General features: G+C 37.0%; 2 protein-coding genes across 2 annotated transcripts; both read left to right on the top strand.

Annotated features, from left to right (window-relative positions):
- Positions 1 to 6,145: 6,145 nt before the first annotated feature.
- On the top strand, positions 6,146 to 8,630 carry LOC113073316 (G-protein coupled receptor 183-A). The gene is made up of 2 exons (XM_026246215.1): positions 6,146 to 6,267; positions 7,245 to 8,630. Exon 2 carries the CDS (start codon positions 7,262 to 7,264, stop codon positions 8,375 to 8,377), a length of 1,116 nt encoding a protein of 371 aa, XP_026102000.1. The 5' UTR covers positions 6,146 to 6,267; positions 7,245 to 7,261; the 3' UTR covers positions 8,378 to 8,630.
- A 14,299-nt stretch (positions 8,631 to 22,929) lies between these two features.
- LOC113073315 (N-arachidonyl glycine receptor-like) lies at positions 22,930 to 25,595 on the top strand. Its single transcript, XM_026246214.1, has 2 exons — positions 22,930 to 23,092; positions 24,302 to 25,595. The coding sequence occupies exon 2, from the start codon at positions 24,312 to 24,314 to the stop codon at positions 25,299 to 25,301; it is 990 nt and encodes a 329-aa protein (XP_026101999.1). The 5' UTR covers positions 22,930 to 23,092; positions 24,302 to 24,311; the 3' UTR covers positions 25,302 to 25,595.
- Positions 25,596 to 26,843: the final 1,248 nt, after the last annotated feature.

Raw genomic sequence — 26,843 nt, 5'->3', positions numbered from 1 at the left:
GCTACCAGTTTGAGTCTGAAACGCTCGATTTCCTTATCCTGCTCTTGAAGTTTAAGTTTCTGCAACTCCAATAAATGATCCTTTTCACTCTCTTGTGCCTTTTGTTCCAGTTGCATTCGTAACAGCTCTTTATGTTGCTCAAACGTCAATCCACTATCAGGAGACGACATGCTTGCTGCCACAGGTATAACTGGAAACGATAGCCCTGTACTACGGGTGTCTATCGGTGTATTTCTAGGCAACACTTGTTTGTCTTTTAAATGTTCACGAATAAAATCAACTATTTGCTCTTTTTTAGCAGATTTAGACAACGTTAATCCAATCATGTAATGATCTGCTACATTAAACAATTGCTCTTTTGTTAAGGCTAACAACAAACTCTCTGACGGAGCGCTAAAAAAATCATGCAACACACTCATAATTTAGCACTTAATCCACCTTTCAACAATGTATCAAATCAATCTCTAACACACTAAAGCCCTCAACTCAATCTAAAGATCAGTCTTCCAGATTATCCAACCAAACAACTTAACTTGCGTGAATAGCTACAGCCCGCAAAACAGGACAAACAAACTACGGAGCTTCCCCGTATCTAAACATTTACCCCCACTATTCTAACCTATTTTCACACTGTGTCCAAGAACCGAGCTCTTTACTCACCCATACCGCTGGAGACGTACTGTCCCGACCATAGGCCAATTCAGTCGTTTCTCCATGGCGATGTCCTCGGTCCAGACACCAGTGACACTCCAACCTAATCCCCAGCGCAGAAAAACGCTCTAAGACGGGGTTAAATGATCGCTCCAAAAATTCGCTGTCCTGCTACGCAAGCTGAAACACTTCACCAAACCAAATGGTTGGAACTAAGCTCTACACTGCAACACGACATATATGTTTACTACACAATACAAACAGTGTGGATCCCCTCTAAACATTCGGCCCAGCACGATTACGTCACACACGCACGTCAATCGGCCAATTGCGTAGCACTACTTTACTCGCATTACGCTCTTCTATAGTAAATAGTGAGAATTAATTGTAGCCTACCTTCCAAAATTCAAAATCAGTTCAAAACCGTCAGACGAGCCCCCATATGTCGTAGCCACTTGGCTCACAGTGAACACGACATAAAGAGGAGACCACACCAAAGTATATTTTAAACAAAAGTATATTTATTAACTAAAATATTCATAAAGTCAGTATATGTAAGACAAATCAAAAATGTTGTGTAAATCAACATAGTGAAGGTGTAGTGCAAAAAGGTAAAGAAGCAGGGCTGCCAACAGCCCTGCTGAGAGTCTGCTCGCGAATGCAGTCCTCCAGCACCAGCCAGCTGGAGAGCACTGATTTTATCCAGCCTCCAATTAGGCCATCAATTAGCCACCTTGGTACAACCTCCTCCTGCAAACCAGAACAGGTAGCTCCTCCTGCAAACCAGAACAGAAACAAACCAAAACCAGCCACAAAATACCATACTAACAAAGGGAGAAAGTGTCAGACCCAGCACATTAGAGCTGGGCCATCACAATAATCAAACACCTTTTTATATGGATATAAAGAAGATTTCTGTGCAATCCCAGACTGGTTGCTGGCCCCTCCCTGGCCACCACTATGAAAACATCCTGGCTTCGCTGCTGTTTGAGGGTGAGTAAATAATGAAAGCATTCTCATTCTGGAAGGAACTATCTCTTTAAGTGCATTCAAATCACTTTGGTCAAAGCAAAATGTCGATGTACTTTTTACAAATGCAGTTGCATTGTTTTTAATTACATTTCTAAAGATGATGTAAACTAAATGTTATATTCTAACATTAAATACTATTGTATTTTATACATGCAACTTAACATGTCATTGTAAATTTAAATTTGAGCAAGACACCTAACCCCAGCTGCTCCCGACGAGCTGGATGGCGCCTTGAATGGCTGACACCACAGTTGGTGTGTGAATGAGTGTGTGAATGGGTGAATGTGAGGCAAATTGTAAAGCGCTTTGGATGGCCATGTGGTCTGTTGAAAGCGCTATATAAATGTAGTCCATTTACCATTTTACCATTTACCATTTAAATGCATTCATGTTATTGTCAATAAAAAAAGAAATAAAAATAAAATAAAAAGAAGTAATTTCATAAATTTCAACAAATTTACTATCAACTACAAATGCTGCATCCATTGTATCCACCATGGTTAATGTTTGGAATTTTCTTTTCTTTTTTTTTTTTTTTTTTCACTGACATGGCTATAACTCAGTAACTTTGGGCTCAGAGAAAATCCAGGGATTCCCACTCATAATAAGGACTTTTTAGGGGCTTTTTATGTTATATATATTTTTTTACTTTTTATGTTAATTCAATGATATTTACAAGTGATTATTTATTTATAGTGATACATTTTTCTGATTTAGGGACATTTTCCCCAAATAAGAAGATGAAGTCACAAAAAATGTTTTGCAAGTACTAAAACATTCAGAGTTGTCAACATTTTACAGTTCAAAGAAACCAGATAAAAAGGTGTGAAAACAACCCCCGCAAATTCCTTTTTGCTCACTATGTCAGCAGAAGACAGCATTCTAAAGCGTCATCCCCTGCGAACATTTCAACCTTCATGCGCCACTCTGTCTCTTGAACCAAGTTTATGAAGCATGAATTTCAAAACACATACTGTACTATACAAAAGGTAAATATATATATATATATATATATATATATATATATATATATATATATATATATATACACATAAAAATATCAGCATACAAATCATCTACACTCACCAGCCACTTTATTGGTTTGCCTGTTCAACTGCTAGTCAATGGAAATATCTATTCAGCCAATCACTTGGCAGCAACTCATTAAGGCATATACATGGTTAGTTCGACTTAATTTCACACTTAATTGTTTTCAGAATGAAGAATAAAGATGATTTAAGTGACTTTGAATGTAGCATGGTTGTTGTTGTCAAACGAGCTGGTCTGAGTATTTCAGAAACTGCTGATCTACTGGGAATTTCACAGAAGAACATCTAGGGTTACTGCGTATGAGAAAATATTCAGTTAGTGGCAATTCTGTGGGTGAAAATGATTAGTTGATGGCAGCAGTTAGAAGTGAATGGTTAGAATGCTTCAAGCTGATTGAAAACCAACAGTAAAACACAAAAGCAGAAGAGCAAGGGCTCACCAAAACTGGACACCAGAAAATTGAAAAAAAAGGTTACGTGGTCTGATTAGTCTTGATTTCTGCTGCAAAATTCAGATGGTAGGGTCAGAATTTGGCAAAAGCATCATAATCCTGATAATAAGGACCTATCCTGCCTTATATCAACGGTTCAGGCTGCTGGTGGTGGTGTAATGGTGTCAGGGATATTTTCTTGGCACAATTTGGGTGCCTTGGCACCAATTGAACATCGTTTAAATGCCACAGCGTACCTAAGTATTGTTGCTGATCATGCCCATCCCTTTATGACCGCAGTGTGCATCTTGTGATGGCTATTCCAGCAGGATAATGAACCATTTTACAAAACTCATCTCAAACTGTTTTCTTGAGCATGCCATTGGCCTAGAGTTCACTACATATACTCAAATGGCCTCCATAGTCACCAGATCTCAATCCAGTAGAGTACCTTTAGCATTTGGTGGAGAGTTACAATAGCGATGCACAGCCAATAATTCTGCAGCAAACATGCTATGCTATGCTATCATGTTAATATGGACCAAAGTCTCTGTTTCCAGTACTCTGTTGAATCTATGCTATGAAGAGCCGAGACAGTTCTGAAGTCCAATACAGTGCTAATAAGGAGTAGATAGATTTAAATATAGATTTCCTCTTTTTAACAACATTAATTCACAGGTCCTTGTCACTCCTAACGTCTACTTCACGCTTTTACTTACCAACAAGTAAAAAGTCAGACTCAGCTGCCAATCAGCCCAGTTAACCTTTAACTCAGATATGCTGAAAGTAGACAATTTGTGTCACATTTGATTACAACCTGTACTGAATTACAAGAAGGGAATCATCGTCGTCTGTATTATCTTGTTAAAAGATCACAGTGAGGTAAGGTGAAGGTCTTTTCAAATGAAAGATTCTGTGATGGTAAGTCTGGTTAAAACTTTTAAGTGCATTGCTGACACTCAAAACAACTGAGCTCTCTTTTGCAATGAGTCAAAACTGAAACTTCTGTCTAGTGTGCTTAAGAAATGAAACAATTTCAGCTAGCATTCTTCCAGTCTCTGTGGTGTTTGTGGCCCAAATGATATTGTTGGGACAAAATTGCAGTGAGAAATCGATTATAAAATATTTGATTTGACATTTTGTTTTATATGAAACTAATAGTAACAAATCTCTTGCTGTATTATTTTAAAAGCACCAGCTCTTAATTTAGAAGCCAGGCAGACACATTCAGTCTGTTTTTCCATGTCTTTGACTCAAGTCATCCAGTTCATTCATTCAGACACAGACAGATTAATGAAACCCTACGTGATGTACAGTAGGTAGAGTGCTTTGACCAAAGTAGCTTTACAGCACATTTTTGACAAATACAATCTTCCAACAGTAATGTGCAGTAAAGTGTAATGCTCATAGATCATCCCTTGATGTGTTTAACAACCTTCCAAAAAGCTAAAATAACCAAATATAATTTTATGTAAATTTATCAGTATAAATAAAAACAAGAATCCAGTGACATTCTGTAAGCTGAAGAGTTTAAACAGAGGGTTCCTGAGGCCACAGCAGGTGTGAAAACCACCCTAAAGTGCACGAAAAACACCACCGGGAAATAGTTAGCAGCTATGTATGCCATACCCTAGATGTGAGAAATTATTGCTTACACATTTGAAAAATGTGTTTTTCTCGTGTGTGCAGAAGCAGCAGGTGTGTATACCAGAGTTGAACAGAGGTCAATCTGTAGATAGCAGAAACTGAAGCCATCATTTAATGTGTCAGAAAATATGCTTTAAAAATTAAATAAAATAAATCACCAAAGTTAGAACAGTGATTTTTTACAAAGCACATATATGTTTCAGAGACTTGCATGCTCTTGTGCATAAATGTACACTGACATTTAGCCTTATGCAGTCACACACAAACATAAAAAATGGGACTCCCCGCATTGGAGAACTCAGTTATTCTGGAAAAGTTCTGAACATTGTCACACCACATGAAAAAAAAAGGGTGCTTCAGATTTAGGTAATAGGTGACTTCACAGGAATTAATTAGTCATTGCTTTTCATGCAATAGAGTGTTCGCATATTTGGAAATAAGATTACAAATATTGATAGCACACATTTAAAGAGCATTGGAAATCTTTATCAAGTCAATAGAATAGTATCTGTGGGGACAGAGAGCAGCCGGAAATTACCTTTTCATTTTCTGCTTAGTAAAAGTAGAAAAGCTTAGAAAATATTGTAAACAACATGAAAAACTTCAACTTTATATGTATTACTGAGAATATACAACCTTTATATAATAGAAATTGTGAAGAAATAAATCATGGCATGCGGCTTGTATTCTCAACTTTAATTACAGTAGTAACGTAAAGCTATAAAGCATGCATTTGTGTTCTTGAATTCATCGAAACCTTGTTTGAGTAGTTGCCTACAGGTGCAAATAGGATGTTTCAAACTTAACAGGAAGTCTTTCAAAAGCTTGCAGATGTAATTTTCTAATTCTATCAATAGAACGAAGAACTGGGCCTTTTCACAACTTCTGTCACACCCAACAATGCTGCAAACCGCATGATAAAGAATCAAAATAACACATTTCATCAAAACTTTAAAAAAAGTTTCCATTAAATTCTTCCATACTAATTCACAATTAAAACGATATAATAAAGGAAGCTGGATTCTTCCCCACGAATTAATACATGAATATTTGTTTAAAATAAATAAATCTCCTTTTTTCTCTACTCACAAATTCAGTGTCCAAATGTAATTATTAAAGTAAACCTTAACAGGGGTTATAAAATCGTTTTGCGTTTCATCCTTCTGAAACCACAGCTGAACACAGAGGACACGTGTAGGAAGGCAATTTACATGTGACAGTGAAAGGTGCTCACTCAGAAGAGAACCACTGAGGAAAAAAAAGGGCAGATCTTGCTCAGAAATACAGGAAATTATGTCGTCGGTATGGTTACAAAAGCAGAGTGGAGTATTTCATTGCTCAGTCGGGTGTGTAAGAAAACGTGGTCAATACCAAGACCAGGAGGTGCCACTTTTCACACTGCAATGATCAGACCAATTGACACAACACAGACACAAAAACTGGGGCACAAGAAGTTGGTAAGTACATATGTTTTAATAATAATGTTTGTGAAGGACTAATTGAAACTCTTTTGCTGGATCAAACAAAAAGTACTTAATCATCGATACTCTTGGAAACAGATCAGTAGAAATTTGCAGATTTTGTATATTTTTAAGCTGTTTTGATCAGTTCTTCCTTCAGTTAGCATATGTGAAATAATGTTCAAGCTGAATTTTTATATTAATTATGAATGTATTAATTTTTATAATAATAATGTATTTAAATGGATAGAAGGGTGATAGGAAATATCCATTCTAGTTTGCTGCATTGCTTCAGAGCATGTGATAGAGCATGAGCATGCTGGCAGATGGATGATTCATTAACATACTACAAATCTATGCATTGCATGGTTTCTACTCTACAGTGAAGCAATTGTGAATGATTGCAAAATGCTAAAACAGCATATAGAAAATATGTGGTTTCTTCTCAATCTCTTTTAAATCCGAAAAAGTGGACATAAGCTTTGCAGAAGTATACTAACCATTGCACAGTCATTGTTACCTAATCACAGAAAACTGTGTTCTACTCAGAAGTGGTTTTCTAGAAGTCAAGGTCTTTGTGAGGGTGCAGAATTTGGGCAGTTGTAGGACTCACAGGAAACACCTTTCGCTGCTCCAATGGAGTGCAGTGCTTATCTGGACTTCCTGTCTTCACATTTGCACTGATGATTGATTAAAACTTCCTTTGCCATTCACAGCGGTATCACAGCATGTAAAAATAATTTGACACATTCAGAAAAATGTTGTTATAGTGAGCAGTGAGTATGGGGGTAGGTGCTTTGAAACCACAGGTGGGTAATGGCATTTCCTTTGCCTGCATTTGTATGGCCGTTACAAAAAAAGACACTAGCTGCTTACACTTCCTTAGTGAAACAACAATGTGTAACCTGATTCAAGCATGGATTGATTTTTTTTTTTTCAGTTCTGTAGTAATGTATCTGTGTTCCCTTTTGCAGATTTCATAACTGACCCCATGGAGATAGAAGTAGATTCAAACACCACCCACAATGACTCAGACACCTGTACCAACCTGTATGACCATCGTGACTGGGCACAGTATTTCCTGCCTACAGTGTATTCTCTGATTTGCATTGTGGGTCTACTGGGCAATGTGTTGGCATTGCATGTCATCTGGCCTAATTTAAAAAAACTCAACTCCACAACTCTGTATTCTGCCAACCTGGTGGTGTCGGACATCTTGTTTTTGCTTGCTCTGCCCTTGCGTACGGTTTACTATGCCAAGGGGTTCCACTGGCCAATGGGGGAGGGTTTGTGCAAAGCCGTGGCGCTGCTGTTCTACATCAACATGTACGCCGGTGTCAACTTCATGACTTGTTTGAGCGTGGACCGTTTTATTGCAGTGGTGCTGCCGCTGCGCTTCTCCCGATTCCGAAGGGTTCAGAAGGTGCGGTACATCTGTGCTGCCGTATGGGTCCTTGTATTGATGCAGACCCTGCCTTTGTTGTCGATGCCCATGACGAACGTGGAAAAAAGTGGTCACATAACGTGTATGGAATATCCCAACTTTGAGAAGATTGACAACCTGCCTGTCATGCTCATCGGTGCCGTGGTGCTTGGCTTCGGCATCCCTGTGATCACCATCCTGGTGTGTTATTCTGCACTGTGCTCCAAGCTCCGCCTCCTGGCCAAGTCTAATAAACTGACAGAGAAGTCGGGTCGTAGTCGCAAAGCCATCGGCGTGATTTGCGCTGTCATTCTTGTGTTTGTGGTGTGCTACACCCCTTACCACGTCGACCTTCTGCAGTACATGATCAGAAAGCTGCGGTATAAGCCAGACTGCTCAGAACTGCATGACTTTCAGATCTCCCTTCACATCACTGTCTGCTTAATGAACCTTAACTCGTGTCTGGATCCCTTTATCTACTTCTTTGCCTGCAAGGGATACAAGAAGAAGGTACTCAAACTGCTCAGGAAACACGTGAGCATGTCCTTCTCGAGTGTGGTCAGGACGTCGCCTGAAGGCTCCTCCAAAGACGTGTTTGCTAATGACAAAATCCATATGAGCTCCAGAAGCACTCAAAAAGAGAGGAGCAGTGTGCTGTTGAGCACCAGCAATGGTTTTGAATAAACAACAACAACAACAACAAATGCAGTTCACTGTCTATATGAGACTTAATATCACAGCAAATTTCTTACATCGGGATTACTTTTACACACTGTTCAAGTTATTGTTTCAGATGGTTGTTAATATTTTGTTTTGCTGTTTAAAGATTATTGCACATTTGTCCTACATATTGCAGTTCATTTGAGTGAATTTGTTCTTAATTTTTTTTTAATTGATCTTTTGAATAATAATAATATTAAAGGTGCAAGCAGTGATGAAAGGGATTTTCGTACTGCCATCTGATGGCTTCAAAGAGACTGGGAACAGTGAGCAATATGCATTTAAAGAGGCAAATATAAAAGGAATGGGTCAAAGTAATTTATATGTGCCAAACTTCCTGATGCCAGCTGGTGGAGCTATGTCTATAACTGAACATTGGCATGCAGATGTCTTCAGACCAGTACTTTTATTAAACATATGAAGTTTGGTGCAGATTGAACATTGTATAATTAAGTTAGTATAAAGCACGACATATCATGTTGTAAATAGGTGGCCCCAGAGCCGGATTAAATAAATGGACTACACTAGGCAGGCTGCATTTTTTGGGGCCCCCTCCATCGATGTTATTTATGAATTGAAATCTGAAACTTACCAAAGTTACTAATAAAAGTTAATTCACATTTTACATAAGCTAGTCTTTGGTTACAAATTGGTTGTGTTGTATATTAAACAGTCTATCAGACTATTGTTTGATATTCATTATTTATACGTCATTACACATTATTGAATGCTATTAAATTATCCTCATCCATTGGGAGTGTCATTGTTAAGGCAGTAGTACCAGTAAATAACCAATAGGTATCAGTAAACTATGTAAACCTACATTTAGTCAACACATTTAATTAAGATTTTCTGCAAAATGCAATAGTTTACAACATTTATAAATGTTGTAATTAAGATTTTCTGCAAAATACAATAGCTTACAACATTTATAAATGTAATTAAGAACAAGAAGGCAAACATGACCCCTTCACATTCATCAAGACCATTTAGAAACTGTCTAACAATAAATAATAATAAATATAAGGATGGAAGAATTAATCTATGGAAAACTAAAGGAATTCAGACTATTAAAGACTTGTATGGATGGAATACTTCTTACATTTCAAGAATTGTGTGATAAACACCAGATTCCCTCAAAACATTTTTTTTTTATATATTCACAGCTTAAAAGTTTTATGTCTTCCAGGTCTACAGATATTATGTACAAACTGTCATTAATTGAGGAAATAATTGAATAAAGTTGTCAAAAGGGCCAATTGTCGAAATATTATAATTTAATAATGTCTAAGTCTAAAGAGTCTGCTGTAGACAAATTAAACGCATGGAGGAAAGACATTCAAGAAGAAATAGAGGAATTTGAATGGACTGAATCATGTTTAAAGGCGCAAAAACAAATAAACACGCAGCTTAAATTATTACAGTATAAATGGTTGACAAGTGTTTATATAACATCTGAAAAACTCCGCATTTCCTGCCGCGTCTTCCGCCGCATCTTCGGGCCGTGTCTCCGGGCCTGGCTCGGCCTCTGGCTCTGCTGACTCGAGCAGGTTCACAGCTGTCGGACGGCGGCCCGACAGAAACTTCTGTAAAGCCCCCCGCTGTCTTTTCTTTTGTTCTTCTTCATTTTTTTTTCTTTTTACGTTTTGCCGCACCAGAAAGCATCTTGAATGAATGTTAGTCTACTCAAAACACACCTGACTGCTAGCTTTGTTGTCCCGCTCTAACCTCTGACCGCCGCTGACGTCTCCTCGGATTTAGCTGGCTGGCGCCTCTATATAAATACAGTCATGGGCTGGCGTTAATGTGACGTAATGTAACAGTCTGTGGTTAAGATAAACATCGTCACTATTTTTAGTTAATTAATAAAATAATTAATACATATTTCAATAAATTGTAGATAGGACATTTGTACATTTTATTTTATTTGTATTATTATTAATTTTTTTTTTTTTTTTTTGTCCCTCTGTCTGGGCCCCATCCCGCCAATCGGGCCCTAGGCAAGTGCCTAGTTTGCCTTTGCGTTAATCCGGCTCTGGGTGGCCCTATGATTATATCTGAATATTGGCCATTAGATGTCTTCAGACCGGTGTTCTGTCGATTTGTCCTACGCTGTCAGATTTTCCTACTTCCCACCAAAACAGTGGGTGGTACAATTCCACAACGAAAATTCTACTGTAAAGTTATGGTTTATTAACGTCTACACCTACCACAACCCTAATCATACCTTTACAGTACTGCAAATACAGTAATTATTTGTTATATTCGCGGTTGTAGCTAAAAGGGATACAGTTACAGGAAACCAACAATAAATATTATTTTCTACCAATTAGATTGCGTTTTTATTAAAGTCTACACCTACCCCAGCCCTAAACCTACCCTTACAGTAATGCAGATACATTAAATATCGTTGTTTAGCATGAGACAAAGGACGCGATATTGATGTGCGCGTGCGCAGTAAACCCGCGTAGGAAAATCTGACAGGGTAGGATAAAATGTCAGGACACCGGGAATCTTACCAAATATGTGAAGTTTGGTACAGATTGGACATTGCATGTTTAAGTTAATGTAAAACAAGTCATTTCTTGATAACAGAAGGTGGCACTATGATGAATTGGAATTGTGATGGAATATTGGCATTTAGATGTGTCCGGGCCTGGACTCTTATTGAACTTGTGAAGTTTGGGGTAAGTGAGTTAGAGTTAGAACAACTTCTATTCCCATAGCGAAACATTGAACTTTGTCACGCTGCCACGGACACGCCCTTTAACAAAACTCGAGATCTTCAGAATTTAACATCACAAAGACATTTAGATTAGACTGAAAAATAAAATTATGTTGATGTCATTAAATCTTTAGGAGGAGTTTGTTACAGAGTAAAACATGTTACTTCCTGTTGCAAGCAGATGGCGCTATAACAATTTTTTTTAAATACATTTTTGCCACTTCTGGAGTGTGTGCAAAATTTCATGAGCATGTTTAGGGTCTCAAAAATGCGATTTATTTTGGATAATAATAATAATAATAATAATAATAATAATAATAAATGGAGCAACTCCAATAGTGTCCTCTCACCTCTGTCCTTGGGCCCTAAATATAGCTGAAATATATATATATATATATATATATATATATATATATATATATATATATATATATATATATATATATATATATATATATATATATTCATGTTTATTTGAATAACACTTTGTACGATACAAATCATTGCAAAGCAACTTTACAGAAAATTAATTTTCTACAATATTTAGAAGTCAGTGGTGACTTTCAGTGTATGTGCATATGGCAACTTTCTGAAAAATTAATACGACGCTTTTAACAGCAATCACACATGCAGCATTATTTGGTAGTTCTGTATGTTGTTTTGGGGTTAGCATCATCTGGGGTCCTCTGAGGGTCAGCAAGCATCATCTCTTCTCAGGTGTTCTGGATCCAGACTGGAGCTTGTGTAAATCCCATGGCAAAACAGAGAAACAAATAGAGACATAATTAGCATATCTGCTGTTCCAACCAAGTGAAATTAATTGTTTAACCCAAGCTAAAGAATAATGTGCCTTTGATCAGATACAACTGCAGTCACAAATTATGAGATCCATTATTTGAATGCTTGGTGAAACAGATGTGTTTTTAGTCTAGATTTAAACAGAGAGAGTGTGTCTGAACCCCGAACATTATCAGGAAGGATAATCCAGAGTTTGGGAGCCAATTGCGAAAAGCTCCTTTAGTGGACTTTGCTATCCTAGGAACTTCCAAAAGTCATGGTGGTTGGGATGATTTCAGTTTATAACAGTGACTCAAATTTTCTGATTCCAGTCATCCAGACACTTTTGATACTTAATCATTCCAACACTGAGATGTGACCAATGAGTCACTGAATTACTCTTTTTGTTTTGACTGAGGTCTCTGACTTTAGATGTATGCTATTGGTTGGTGATTTTAGTTGTCCTTAAATAGTACAGCACAAGCACGTACTATTATAATGTACCATGCACATAAGTGAGCAAGAACAATCATGACCAAAACCCCCTTAAGTGAGCTGTCTTACTGGAAAGAGTCACACTTTTATCTCAGTGTTTCTTATGCAGCATTAATAGTGTCTCAGGATGATAAACCTGGCAATCACACTGACAATGTCATCATATATTTAAATCAGCCAGAAGAGCTTCCAAAGCACACAGCAAGACTTGCCTGAATTTATTATGTTCAATTTGGAGCTATTTTAAAGCAACATATGATCAAGATGGATACATTTGAATTTAAATGATGTTATTTAATTTTGACCAACAACTAGATATGTTTACATGGGCACCTTTCATTACAATTGGAAAGAATGAAATCATTCTGACTGATAAATTTCAACAGTGTTTAAATGAATGTTGAATAAAGTTATCAGGTTTACATGTTAATTGTGACTTTTTTGTTTTAACTGTGCCACTAGTCCAACATAAAAACAGATTACTAGGGTCAATGTAAATGAAATGAACTGTAATAATTATTTACAGACAAAAGTACCTGCTAAAGCAACAGTATCTCTGTTGTCCACTAGGGGATGCACAGGGTAAAAAACACTGTTTTATTTAATATAGATTCAATATCAATATGTGTATACTGTAATACTTTGTAATATTTTTAGCACCATTTAAACTTAATTTCAGTATTTGCTAGCATTCGTTGTGTGTAATTTTGCGAGTATAAATAAAAAAGGATGCAAGTTATTAACTTTTTCTTTTTTAATTTCTCATTTAAAAATCTAGTGTTTAATCATGTCTAAATTATTCAAATGAAGAACTTAAAAATAAGTAAGAAAGTATGACTTATAATATTCTAGATATATTTAGTAAAGAGCCATACAGCGGGTAAACCATGTCATTACAATGTTTTTTTTTTTTTTTTTCTGACCACAAAATTACTCGAATTGCATTGGAATTTAAAACCATTTTCTCTTTTTTAACCTTAAATACTACACTAATTTCTATATAAATAATATAAATATTATAAATATATATTTTAAGTCATTAGGCTAATGGACCATAATAATTGTACAAATAGTATTTAGTAACAAAAGAACTCCTCAAAATATTAAATGAAATTATTGAACTAAACTATACAACTTTTTTAACTGAAAAAAATATTAAGCTGTATGGTCACATTATAAGCAATATCCGAGGGTTAAGAAAACCATATTAATGTTGCTTCTCCATCACAGTCCAGAATAAAATGATACAGTAAATGCCATCAACGTAATAATCAATGCATAATATGCTGTAATGTTTACCAGAAATAGCTGCAAATACCTGTATAATGAAGCTGTCGTATATCTATTAAAATGTATTGTCAACGCTAGTTAGTTTGGAGAGCTCCATGAACCACGTGACTGCGTGGCGATGCCGGCGAGATCGATGCTTGTCGCAACTCAGTGTTTCGATGGCTCTGAATCACTACATTAATGCCAAATTAAGTGCCACATTATGGTATTTATTGTTTGAATTTAGTATTAAAACATGCAAAATTTGAAAGCTGAGTATTTGTTTCATTTCGCAAGTAGGGTTACCAATTTGGCATGAGATTTAGCCTACATGGGCATAGTGAGAGCATGAGACAGAGCCAGGGAGCGTGTTTGATGCCAAATGCGTAAGAGTTGGCAACCCTGCTTTAGTTCAAAAGTTAAGTTGTAGTGGCTAGTATTACTAAAAGATAATATTTCTACAACAATCAACTTGAGAAAATATACAGGCTAATGGAGGAGTTCAAATGTACTCTGGTGAAATGGTGCCATTGTGTGGGGTGTGTGTGTTTGTTTACAGTACAGGTGCTGGTCATATAATTATAATATTATCAAAAAGTTGATTTATTTCACTAATTCTATTCAAAAAGTGAAACTTGTATATTATATTCATTCATTACACACAGACTGATATATTTCAAATGTTTATTTCTGTTATTTTTGATGATTATAACTGACAACTAAGGAAAATCCCAAATTCAGTATCTCAGAAAATTAGAATATTGTGAAAAGGTTCAATATTGAAGACACCTGGTGCCACACTCTAATCAGCTCATTAACTAAAAACACATTCAAAGCCTTTAAATGGTCTTTCAGTCTAGTTCTGTATGCTACACGATCATTGGGAAGACTGCTGACTTGACAGTTGTCCAAAAGACGACCATTAATTGACACAATTGACACCTTGCAGAAGGAGGGTAACACACAAAAGGTCATTGCAAAAGAGGCTGGCTGTTCACAGAGCTCTGTTTCCAAGCACATTAATATAGAGGCGAAGGCAAGGAAAAGATGTGGTAGAAAAAAGTGAAAATTTATAGTGATAACCGCACCCTGGACAGGATTGTGAAACAAAACCCATTCAAAAATGTGGGGGAGATTCACAAAGAGTGAACTGCAGCTGGAGTCAGTGCTTCAAGAATCATTACGCACAGACGTATGCAAGACATGGGTTTCAGCTGTCGCATTCCTTGTGTCAAGCCACTCTTGAACAACAGACAGCATCAGAAGCGTCTAAAGACAAAAAGGACTGGACTGCTACTGAGTGGTACAAAGTTATGTTCTCTGATGAAAGTAAATTTTGCATTTCCTTTGGAGGAAGAGAGGAGAGGCGCACAATCCACGTTGCTTGAGGACCAGTGTAAAGTTTCCACAGTCAGTGATGGTTTGCGGTGCCATGTCATCTGCTGGTGTTGGTCCACTGTGCTTTCTGAGGTCCAAGGTCCAAGGTCAACACAGACTTTTTAGAGCACTTCATGCTTCCTGCTGCTGACCAACTTTATGGAGATGCAGATTTTATTTTCCAACAGGACTTGGCACCTGCACACAATGCCAAAGCCAACATTACCTGGTTTAAGGACCATGGTATACCTATTCTTAATTGGCCATCAAACTCACCTGACCTTAACCCCCCTAGAAAATATATGTGGTATTGTGAAGAGGAAAATGCGATATGCCAGACCCAAGAATCCAGAAGAGCTGAAGGCCACTATCAGAGCAACCTGGGCTCTCATAACACCTGAGCAGTGGCACATACTGATCGACTCCATGCCACGCCGCATTGCTGCAGTAATTCAGACAAAAGTAGCCCCAACTAAGTATTTAGAGTTGTACATACTTTTCATGTTCATACTTTTCAGTTGGCCAAGATTTCAAGATTTTTCTGATTCAACTGAATATACATTTTATATAACCGACTTTAAAGTTATGACCAGTCTTTAAAAAAATAAAAATAATCATCTGTCCATTCACAGTTAACTGGTCCAAAATTTTATTTTAGTCTTGACAAAGATCTTAAAGCCTGGTCAATTTTGAATTCAATGCAATAACAATAAATAGCCAGAAGAGGGAGCCACAAAGCCAAAAGTGAAGATTATGAACACTGCAACAGATGTCACTTCTTCCCTTTTACATGGGGAACTTTGTGCATGCTTATATTGATATATCTTATGATATCATATCATGGTGCTCCATCAGTTCATGATGAAAAACCAGAGTGCTAATATAGAGAGGTTTGTAGATTTATTTGTTTATAATCATTATAAAACTTGTTGTTATTGGAGGAACCAATCACAACAAGTAAAAAATAATAATTAGTATGAATTAGTAGAAAATAATTAGTATAACAACTGGCCAAATAGTTTAGCTTCTAAAGTAAAGTGAAAGAGTTTTACAGTGACACCACAGACAAAAACAGGAAAAAAATTCAAGACAAATACGAGGCAACTTGACCAAGACCCCAGAGAAGCAGAACAGCAGATGCAGGGGGAGCTGTGGTTTGCTAAACTTTGCAAAAATATATGGAAGTTGCTGTGTTGCTTCAAACCTAATTGAAATGATCTTTTTTTTTTTTTTTACAGGAAAAGGGACACACACAATCTGAACCTTCATAAGAAAGATAGAAAAATCTTTTACACTTTTTAGGCCTGGAGATTCCCTGTCTGAAACGGTAAAAAAGTCTATAAAACAACTTATGTTTTATTTTATCTAATTATAATAATGACTTTATTAATATCATCTGTTTACCCATCTACCTTTATCTCCTAGTATTACAGGAACATAATGATAAAACCCATTAAAAATTAACACCATATTATGTATTACTTGTTATGTATGACAGCTCAGATCACAGTGCCTCAGTTTCTGAATCTCAAGTCCGTCTCTATGGCCTTCATCTCATATTTCCATATAAGTCTACACAAACAATGAGATTACATCATTATTCAGGTGTCCCTTCTCTAGAACTATAATATTCACTTCTCTAGAATCTATAATGCTATGTATGGCGTTGGTAATGAAATCATTAATATATAAAAAACACTGACTCATTCATTAATCTTTTGGATGAAAAGTGACCGGCTTATAAGGCATGTTGGGAGTCTTATTTGCATTGCCCAGATTGTATTCATTCATTTGTATTGTCAAGCTCTTACGTTATATGAGTATATTTACAATGGAAAGAGTGCTTTCATAACTTCATATAAAACATTCTAATATTTGTAATATTCAATGGCTATGTGACTAAATGCCAGAAAATACAAGCCAGATACCCATCTAATACATCCACTACATTCCTTCAAGGTGCTCAAAACTGTGCTTTTGATACACAGACCATACGGCATCACTGTGAAGAACCTTTTAATCACCTTTATTTTTTAGGAGTGTATGTAACTGGGAAGAAAAGTCTATATTATTTAAATTATTGTTGTTTATAGAACTTCCCTTTTTTCCTCTTTTTTTTATAGGGGGGAAGTGAAAAAATGTCTACGTGCACTCAGAGACCATGCAGACGTTCCTCATTTTACAGTTCATTTCTCTTTACTTTCACAAGAATCTCGACAAAAACAAAAATCCCCAGGTTTCTACTACAGATCTGTTAAGAGAACGATGATTGTGTGTCAGTATTCCACATATGGGTAAGCTAAAACTATAGTGACTTCCTGATGTGGGCGTTTTTTTGAGCAGAGGAAATGTCAGGCGGTGTTTTCGAGGGTGAATGAATCAGTCGATGTACAGTGTAGGTGTCATGTCACATTGGCACGAATATTAGAAGTAACAGTAACAGAACACACTGATGGAGAATATGAATGTACTATACATATTACAGTGTTTTAGTGTTGCTGTTTTTAAAGTGCGTTCTTTCACACGTTTGAATATTAAACTTCCGGCTGTAGTGTAGCTGCTGGAACACTCCACACGTGTGGGTTTTGTCACCACAAGTAAGTCACAGAACAACAACAACAACAGTAAATATAGATGCAAGCAGCGATTACGGAGCCAAGCACTACTGAGGCAAAATGAGGAGCTAAGCATGGCATGGAGCATCCGATCAAATGCAACAAGTAATAAAAGCAATTTTAGGATGATTGTAATCAAAATAGTTGAACAATCATAAAACCTCTAGTTTCTTCTTCTTCTTCTCCAAAAAGAAAACAACTTCCTCAATTTGACAACATGCACACTGCAAGTGCTCACAACACAACCAAATAAAGCACTGCAAAATTCACTTCAAATATATATATATATATATATATATATATATATATATATATATATATATATATATATATATATATATATATATATATTTTTTTTTTTTTTTTTTGGTTATGGTGTCAGCATTTGCATTTCTTTATTTGATTGTGTTCTGGGTATTTGCAGTGTGTTTCTTTATTTGGTTGTGTTATGAGCATTTGCAGTGCATGTGTTGTCAAATTAATGAAGATGTTTTCTTGATTTGCTGGTGCTTTTTCTATTTGCTTGTGTTTTCTGAAGTTGCAAGCGCATTGAGCTCTCTCAGCCACTGTAGAAATACTTTGTTTGGATTTCCAAAAGAGGACACAGTTTTGGGGTAGCTGTGGCCTAATGGTTAGAGAGTTGGACTTGTAACCAGAAGGTTGCAGGTTTGAGTCTCAATGCTGGCAGGAGATGTAGGTGGGAGGGAGTGAATGAACAGTGCTCTCTTAAACTTTCAATACCCATGGCTGAAGTGCCCTTGAGCAAGGCACTGAACACTAGTGGTGGGCGATACTGCAAAATTTGGTATCGATCTGATACCAAATCCATATATGGTCAGTATTGCTGATACCAATACGATACTTTTTACTTTAAAAAAAAAATACTTTTGTGTAGGGGAGAGCAGTATGTCTTTATTTCTGAGGTGAATGAATGATCAATTCTTTAGGAGCAATATTTTTTTTTATGAATGTATTGAAGTCAATACATTATTTATTAGTTATTAGGCACTGTATAATTAATTCTTTACAGACTTAAAAAATAAATAAATAAATAAAGAATAACAAAAATCTCTCGCTTTTTTCTGGTTTTAAACATATCACAAGTTGCATTATTATCATTTAGTGCCGTAAAATAGCTCCACACAACGCTTCTCTTCCTCTCGGCCATCCTGATCTCTCATTCAATGTGCTATCAGCTTCGACTCACTCAGATCGCTTCTCCTCGGAGCGTTGCGTCAGTGAGTCACGTGACGACACAACAACGAATCACAGCAGAGCAGCAGGAGGGGGAGGAGTAGCAAAGTGGGCCAGGATGTGAAAGCAGCGTTTGCTCAGGATTGTAGAGGTGGAAGACACGAGCAAAGTATAATGAATGTGGAGGAGAGATATTTAAATTAAAATATTGATTCAATTACAAATGTATCGATCTGATACCAATACCAGTGTTGGCATCGATACTATCGATATTTAGATCGATCCGCAAACCCCTACTGAACCCCCAGTTGTTCCCTGGGCACTGGATATATAGCTGCCCACTGCTCCAGGTGTGTGTTCACTTCTCACTAGGGTTGGGAATCGTTAGAAATTTTCCGGTTCTGATTCTGGTTCCGGTTCCACCTAACGGTTCCAAGTATAAGCACGAAAGTAATGGGAGTTACCAGATCAGGGTGTTTATACACCATGATACCTGGTTGGCTGACATCATAGTGATGTTAGGTTTAGCGGTGGGGTTGGGTAAGGGGGATCATTTTGATTGTATGATTTAGAAACACCCAGCAGTTTGAAAACACCCACAAGGTGATAAACGCCGACTTTTGCTCTGCAGAGACCTAAGTCTCAACGGTTGCGGTTCTGATTCCGGTTCCATTAAAATCATTAAACAATTATTAAGAAATAGTGGTAAGGAAAAATGCACAATACTCAACTACTCGATGCTCAATACTATTTATTACTCACTGTCAACTTAATTTAAAGGTTGGCAATGTCAAAATGCAACCTATATTACAGTGTACAGATCTTCATAAGTAGGGTGGGGTATTTTTTGAAATTTTCTGGTTTGGCTTCAGGTTTCATGTAAATTAACTATGTTTTTTACTATTTTACCTTCACTGAATGTAGCATTGCTGGAAGGTAGTAAGTAATGTTGAGTAATGCTAGTCCATCAATCAGCATGTGTTTATGTTCAAAGTTTATGTTTTTTACACGATAAATAACATTTTTATTTTCAAGCAGGAATAAGCTTGTTGGCCAAATAGTCCCTTGAGGGCTGAGACACTTGTTAATTTCCCTTAATTAATGAAATATAAACGGTTAAACTTAACCATATATACACACTCTCCATAAAGTCCCTATTTTACAAATAATAATGCAGTCAGGAGATGGTGTGATGCAATGAGTGGTTTCCGCATTTGTAAACATTTAAAATGCATTAAAATTAATATTTTCTATCACTTTGTTTATCACTCTTGAAATGACCTGTACACTAAATAATCTAACCCTCATACTTGCATAACAATAGCAGTCTATTTATTTAGTGGTCCAAGTTGAAGTCAGTATGTATATTAATGACAATATGGGACAAATATAATGTAATTTAGTGGCGTCAGGTGCAGCGCGCTGCCGTTAGATGTACAGTCAGACAGAACGATGTGCAGTTATCAAAGGCGCGAGTGCACATACAGTCGTGGGAAACAATGTGTTCGGCAATTAAAGACGGGTGGCACAAAGAGTTTGTGGATGCGCGTCATTGGAATCAATGTGCTCCGTAACTAAAGAGGCAGGGAGGCGTGTCTGTTATTCGGTTCGTGACATCTTTTACGGTAGCGGTTCTCAATTCCAGTCGTCGCACCCCACTGCTCTGTATATTTTGCACGTTTCTCTTTAACACACCCGATTCAGATAATCAGCTCGTTAGAAATGAACTCCCTGCATAAACCGTGTTCCAATTGTTCATTGCTCCCTACTACATGAGCAGGGGAAATCTGTTGGAGTTTACCTCACATCGAAACATTAATTCACTGATTTGTGCTGTGCAGCGTCTTTAAACATGGACAACTGTGACATCATATACCTCTGTAAATCAATACAATTTAAATTCACGTCTTGCACACTTCAATGCACTTTGATTGGAACATATAGCTACGTTCGTTTCGAACTGGAATCATGGCTGAATATCCTGAGGTGTCCACTTCGCAGGGCACTTAACGTATTTTCCAGACTATAAGTTGCACATTTTTTCATAGTTTGGCTGGTCCTGCGACTTATAGTCAGGTGCGACTTATTTATCAAAATAAATTTGACATGAACCGAGAGAAATTAACCAAGAGAAATTAACCAATTGAAAACATTACCGTCTCCAGCCGCGAGAGGGTACTCTCAGTGCCGCTCAGTGCTCCTATAGTCTACACTGAAAACATAGAGCGCCCTCTCGTGGCTGTAGACGGTAATGTTTTCTCTTGGTTCTAAATAAATGCGACTTATAGTCCAGTGCGACTTATGTTTTTTTCCTCATCATTACGTATTTTTGGACTGATGTGACTTATACTCAGGTGCGACTTATAGTCCGAAAAATATGGTATGTTTGAATACTTAGTTCGAAAGACTTACAGTCTTTACAATGGCACGCAATGTATAAACTTTCAAAACCGTTGATGACATTTTGTCTAGTTTAGAAGGATGGTTCATCAGCTGAACAATTGGTACAATCTATTGAACAAGCTGTACTTCTATCCCTCACAGCTTCATTTTCATTCCTGATCACAAATTAAGCATAGTGCTACCCTGACTATGGTCTATACCTTTTTTTTTTTAACTCTTAAACAGTTATCAAAAAACAAAATACTCAGGTGCAAATTATATCCGAATTATATCCGAAAAAATACGGTATGTTCAAATAGCACAAATGTCTGAAGCGCCAAGAGAAACGTTCAAAATGCGCAGAGCAGTGGGGTGCGAGGACTGCAATTGAGAACCGCTGCTTTACGGGAAACGCCGAATACTCAGAACACCGGCAAAAGGCTGCTCACAGCGCTTGGTCACATGTTGCACCAGAACCGTTTTTGGAACCAAAACTTAGAAATTGCTCACGGTTCCGGTTCTTTTCAAAGAACAAAACCGGTTCTGAATAAGAACCGGTTTTCGGTTCCCATCCCTACTTCTCACTGCTGTGTGTGTGCACCTGGATGGGTTAAATGCAGAGCACCAATTCTGAGTATAGGCTAGCATACTTGGCAAATGTCAGGACTTTCACTATTAGAAATCAGTGGTTAAGTTGTATTTACAACACTGTTCCAGAACAGTTCAACACAAATATTCAGATGTGTGCAGTGCATTTTATGGAGGACGAGGACTGTTTCCTGAGAGAGTAGCCTACAATGTCGGTGTCTGTTTCTATAAAGTAGAAATTCCAATTTTTGCAAGGACAGAGTGGCACTTCTGACTCACAGCCTGTAAGTAAGTTTTCATATTTAAAGAATTTGCCACTTATGATTCAAATGTGAGTTTTGAGCAGTGTAGAGTAGCACTTGTTTGTCATTTTTCCGATCACAAATGCAGACATGGTTTTATGTGTATGCAGCGCGATACACAGCACAACACATAAAACAACAGTATAAGTCATTATAATATGTAAATATGTCCCCACTGGATGCTACAAATGCCTTGTTTATGATGTTTTTGTTTTTTTTTTGTCTCGTTGTTCTGGACACAACATCACAGTATGTGAGGGGTGTAAAATTTCCGTCACACACTTGAGGTATTCGGACAATCACAACGCACTGGATAGCTAGCCAATCAGAGCTCACCTTGTTTTTCAGAACGATGAGCTTTGTAAAAATCGATTTCAGAAAGGCGGGGCATAGAGGAGAAACAGTAATGTATGTTATGTGGAAACTAATTTTAACTGCATAAACACATTTCATTACACCAAATACACATTTTTTTTTAGCAACGTCATATAACCCCTTTAAGATGAGATGCTGTCTCAAACCTACATTACAAAGATCTCATTTCCTGTTTATACACCACCAACCTCAGCATCCTGTGTTTAATTAAAATTCTTCAACACCAGATGCCTTCTGTTGCCACCTGCTGTGTGCTGCTCCCAAGAGAGCTAATGCTGTGTGACAAACCCTATTTTCCCAATCAATAACCAGCACCCAAACCTGTCACATCTTTACTTCTCCACTGCTCTCAAACTGCATATGACATAGTGTTTGCTATTGAGATATATTCTCCATCACTACATGCATTACAGGAAGTGAAGGGGCTTCACAGAAACCAAAAGAAAAATTCTAATCTAAATAAAGGCACTTGCTTCATGACTTCCTCTGTTAGATCGAAGCTCGGCTGCGAGGGCACATTATAGTCAACCACCGTACAGCCCTCAGAACAGTTACGATGCCAACAACATGGATCTCTGAGGTTGGTACCTTTACATTTTTTACTTTGTAATCTTGAAGAACAAAATGTGGCCATTGAAAACTCATCGGTTTTATAAACAGCCAGTCATATCAGAAGACTATGTTGTAGATCAAATGTGGTTTCTATATGAAGCTGAATAGTTAAGTAGAACATTTATCAGCAGTTTATATATTCAAAAACTTTTGTAGATTGATCATTTTGGGTTACAGGATGACTGCTGATGAATGTAAATGAATGCTGCACAGATTTCTGATTCACAATAAATAACTAAGAATTGTAGTAGAAGTAGCATTCTTCCTTTATCTGATAAATTGGTATACAGACTAGTATTTAACATTTTGTTAGTTTTTTTGTTTTCTTTTCTTTTTTGTACCTTAACACTTACTGTATATTTGAGAAGGACTGTCTTTCACTTCTCTTTTTTAAAACACGTCTTAACATTTTTTTACTAACCCTCAAAAAGAAAAAGTGGTATGTCTTACAAAGATGTTTCCCACAAAATGACAATTCTCTCATCATGTACTCACCTCATGTTGTTTTAAGACTATTGTTTTGTTCTACACTTAAAAAGAAAGGCTTACATGTTTGAAATTACAAATATTTGTTGTACTATTTTTGTACTATTCCTTTAAAACATCTTCCTAAATGTAAAGAAGTCTTATATATGTTTCTATGTTACTATTCTATTTGGTTTAAGTAAAATAAATATATAAAATTGAGTAAAAACATTGTGAGTTTAAAATAAGATAGAGTCACATAGTGAGATATAAAATCACTTTTGCAATACACAAGGTCACAATTACAAGAAACTACAAAATATTATAATAATACTACAGAGTTTTTAGAAATAAGTTACATCTGTAAGATAAGTTTGAATAGGCCTTAGTGTAGAGGCCATACTGAATTTTATAGGGAAGAAAATGGGCTTTCAGGGTTAGACTTACAGTCTTTACAATGGCACGCAATGTATAAACTTTCAAAACCGTTGATGACATTTTGTCTAGTTTAGAAGGTTGGTTCATCAGCTGAACAATTGGTACAATCCATTGAGCAAGCTGTACTTCTATCCCTCACAGCCTCATTTTCATTCCTGTCACAAATTAAGCATAGTGCTACCCTGACTAAGGTCTATAACTTTTTTTTTAAACTCTGAAACAGTTATCAAAAACTACTGTTTTACATTGGTTTCTTTTTTTATGGTCAAATCAGGCAAACCATAATGGATCATAACACATCTTCGCCAGACATCATGGAAGACCCTGCCCCTCAAGTGTACCGGACTGTTAGCCTAGTGTTTTATGGCATTATATTCATCATAGGCACAGTGGTCAACCTGACCGCACTCTGGGTCTTTGCCTTGACCACTAAAAGACGGAACTCCATCACAGTTTACATGATCAATGTCGCTTTAGTGGACTTGATATTTATCTTACTGCTGCCTTTTCGAATGTTCTACTACAGTCAAGACTACTGGCCCTTCGGAGACGTGTTCTGCAGGATTAACGCCGCAATAACGGTGCTCTATCCATGCCTGGCCTTGTGGCTCTTCGCCCTCATTAGCACAGATCGCTATGTGGCCATAGTGCAGCCGCGACACACTCGAGAACTAAAAAGCGTCCGTAAAGCCTTGCTGTCCTGTGCGGGAGTCTGGATCATGACCCTGGGCAGCACAGCTCCACTTGTTTTCCTGGAGGAAGACCCTGACCGCAACACAAACTATACCACTTGCATCAAGATGCACGACATCATCTACTTGCGCCGCGACAATCCCGTCAACTTCACGCGTATCATCTTCTTCTTCCTGGTGCCGGTGTGTATCATGGTGGGCTGTTACATGATCATTGTGGACAACCTCATCCACGGCCGCACATCCAAACTGAAGCCCAAAGTCAAGCAGAAGTCCATCCGGATCATCATCACACTGATCGTTCAGGTGCTGGTGTGCTTTGTGCCTTTTCACATCTGTTTTGTGTCCATGCTGCTGGCCAGCAGTGAGAGGGGTTACAACACCTGGGGGGCCTTCACCACCTTCCTGATGAACGCCAGCACAGTGCTGGACATCATACTCTTCTACATTGTGTCGAAGCAGTTTCAGGACCGTGTGATCAGCGTGGTCTTGTACAGAAACTACCTGAGGAGCGTTCGCAGGAAGAGCCTTCACACCAACAGCATTCGCTCGCTGAGCAACCTGACCAGTGCCATGATCTGAGGAATAATACAGCTGATGGTAACAATGTAAACTGAATGTAAACAAATCAGTGTTTGAAATTAAATGACAGAACTGAAGATCAAGATGAACGATTATACTAAATAGTGAAACTGCTCACAGTAACAGCAGCTCTGCAGTTTATTATGCAGTCAACTCACAAGACGGATCCCATGTGCTCCAGTGTCTTCATTGACTGCTGCATTGCATCATTGCTCATTTGCATAAAGTGAAACTTTTATCAGTTTTGCTGCCAAATACGCGTCACCACACACCGCATAGTAACTTTATGTGTGAACACCACCATATAACAAACTATTTTTTCAGTGGTTGTGTTTCATGCTGCAATTACGTGGGCTATTTGAAAAATCGAGAGTTTTTAAAATCGAGTAATATTTTTATTTATATGATATTTTAAATAGTTTTCTTGTATGCATATAAAACAATTAGGCCAGAATGGGGATGCACTGTATATAAACCTGAGTGCTCAAAACAATGAATTGGTGTTTGAGTAAGGCAAACATGAATTAAACTATTTACTTTTAACAAATTAAATTGTATTCAATTGAATGAGTATTTCGAACTTGAAATGACCTAATATATTAAGTAATCTGAATTGTTTCATTGTTTTGAATTTAATGAACTGAAAATGAAGGGTAAAAGGTAAAATTATGTTACGGGAGATTTAGTAGTGTTCAATACCATCATGGCAACGGGTGAAGCATTAGTTTGGTTTATAAATGTTCTTTAGTGTCTCCATTCAGCAATCTACTAATTAAAGCATTGCTTTACCTATTAACGAGTTAGCATTTACTGAATTAGCTAATTATAGCAAATTAATTGAATTTACATAAATGTTCTGCTACTAAGCATATTTAAATTGAGATTACCAGGCAATTCTAAATTTGTTATATTTTTAATAGTTGTAGTTTAATAGTTGGCTTACTCAAATATTTCTAGTTAAGAGCAATTTTACTTAAACTTAAACTAAAAAAAAAGAAATTTCTTAACTTAAAAATTCATTTATAAAAAATACCCCCTCCCCCGCGTTGTTACATTATCACTGTAAGGTCTTTGAAATAGTTTGCATTGCAAAACTTTCTTTGCAGTCTTCGTGCAATCTGTGCAGAACATGTCTTTTGCTAAGCATGCTTTTTTATTCATACCAAGTATGATCTTCAGTAACAGCGAATGTCTTTGAAGAGGTTAGTTCAAAGGGAGTGCATATGTATATTTGGTCCTTTTAGAAGTGTAAAGCAAGATCCTACCTTTCAGTGTGGGATGGAATGCTAATTAAATTTCCCCAAAAGGGAAAATCACGTAAGAGCACTTTATCTCAAATTATTTCGGTATTTTATGAAAAAAAAAAAAAAAAAGAAAAAAAAAAGATGCATCACACACATACATTCTGCACCATTTTGTTTAATGCAAGCTGATCACAATTTAAACCGAGCTGAAACAGGATTTTGGCACAGCACATGACAGTAAACTTGACCTGTAGTATATAAAACGCCAGCAGGTGGCGCTACTGACCAGGGCATATTA

Source organism: Carassius auratus, unplaced genomic scaffold, assembly GCF_003368295.1.
Source record: "Carassius auratus strain Wakin unplaced genomic scaffold, ASM336829v1 scaf_tig00011901, whole genome shotgun sequence".
Classification (NCBI taxonomy): domain Eukaryota; kingdom Metazoa; phylum Chordata; class Actinopteri; order Cypriniformes; family Cyprinidae; genus Carassius; species Carassius auratus.
This window is presented reverse-complemented; position numbering and strand designations above follow the sequence as displayed.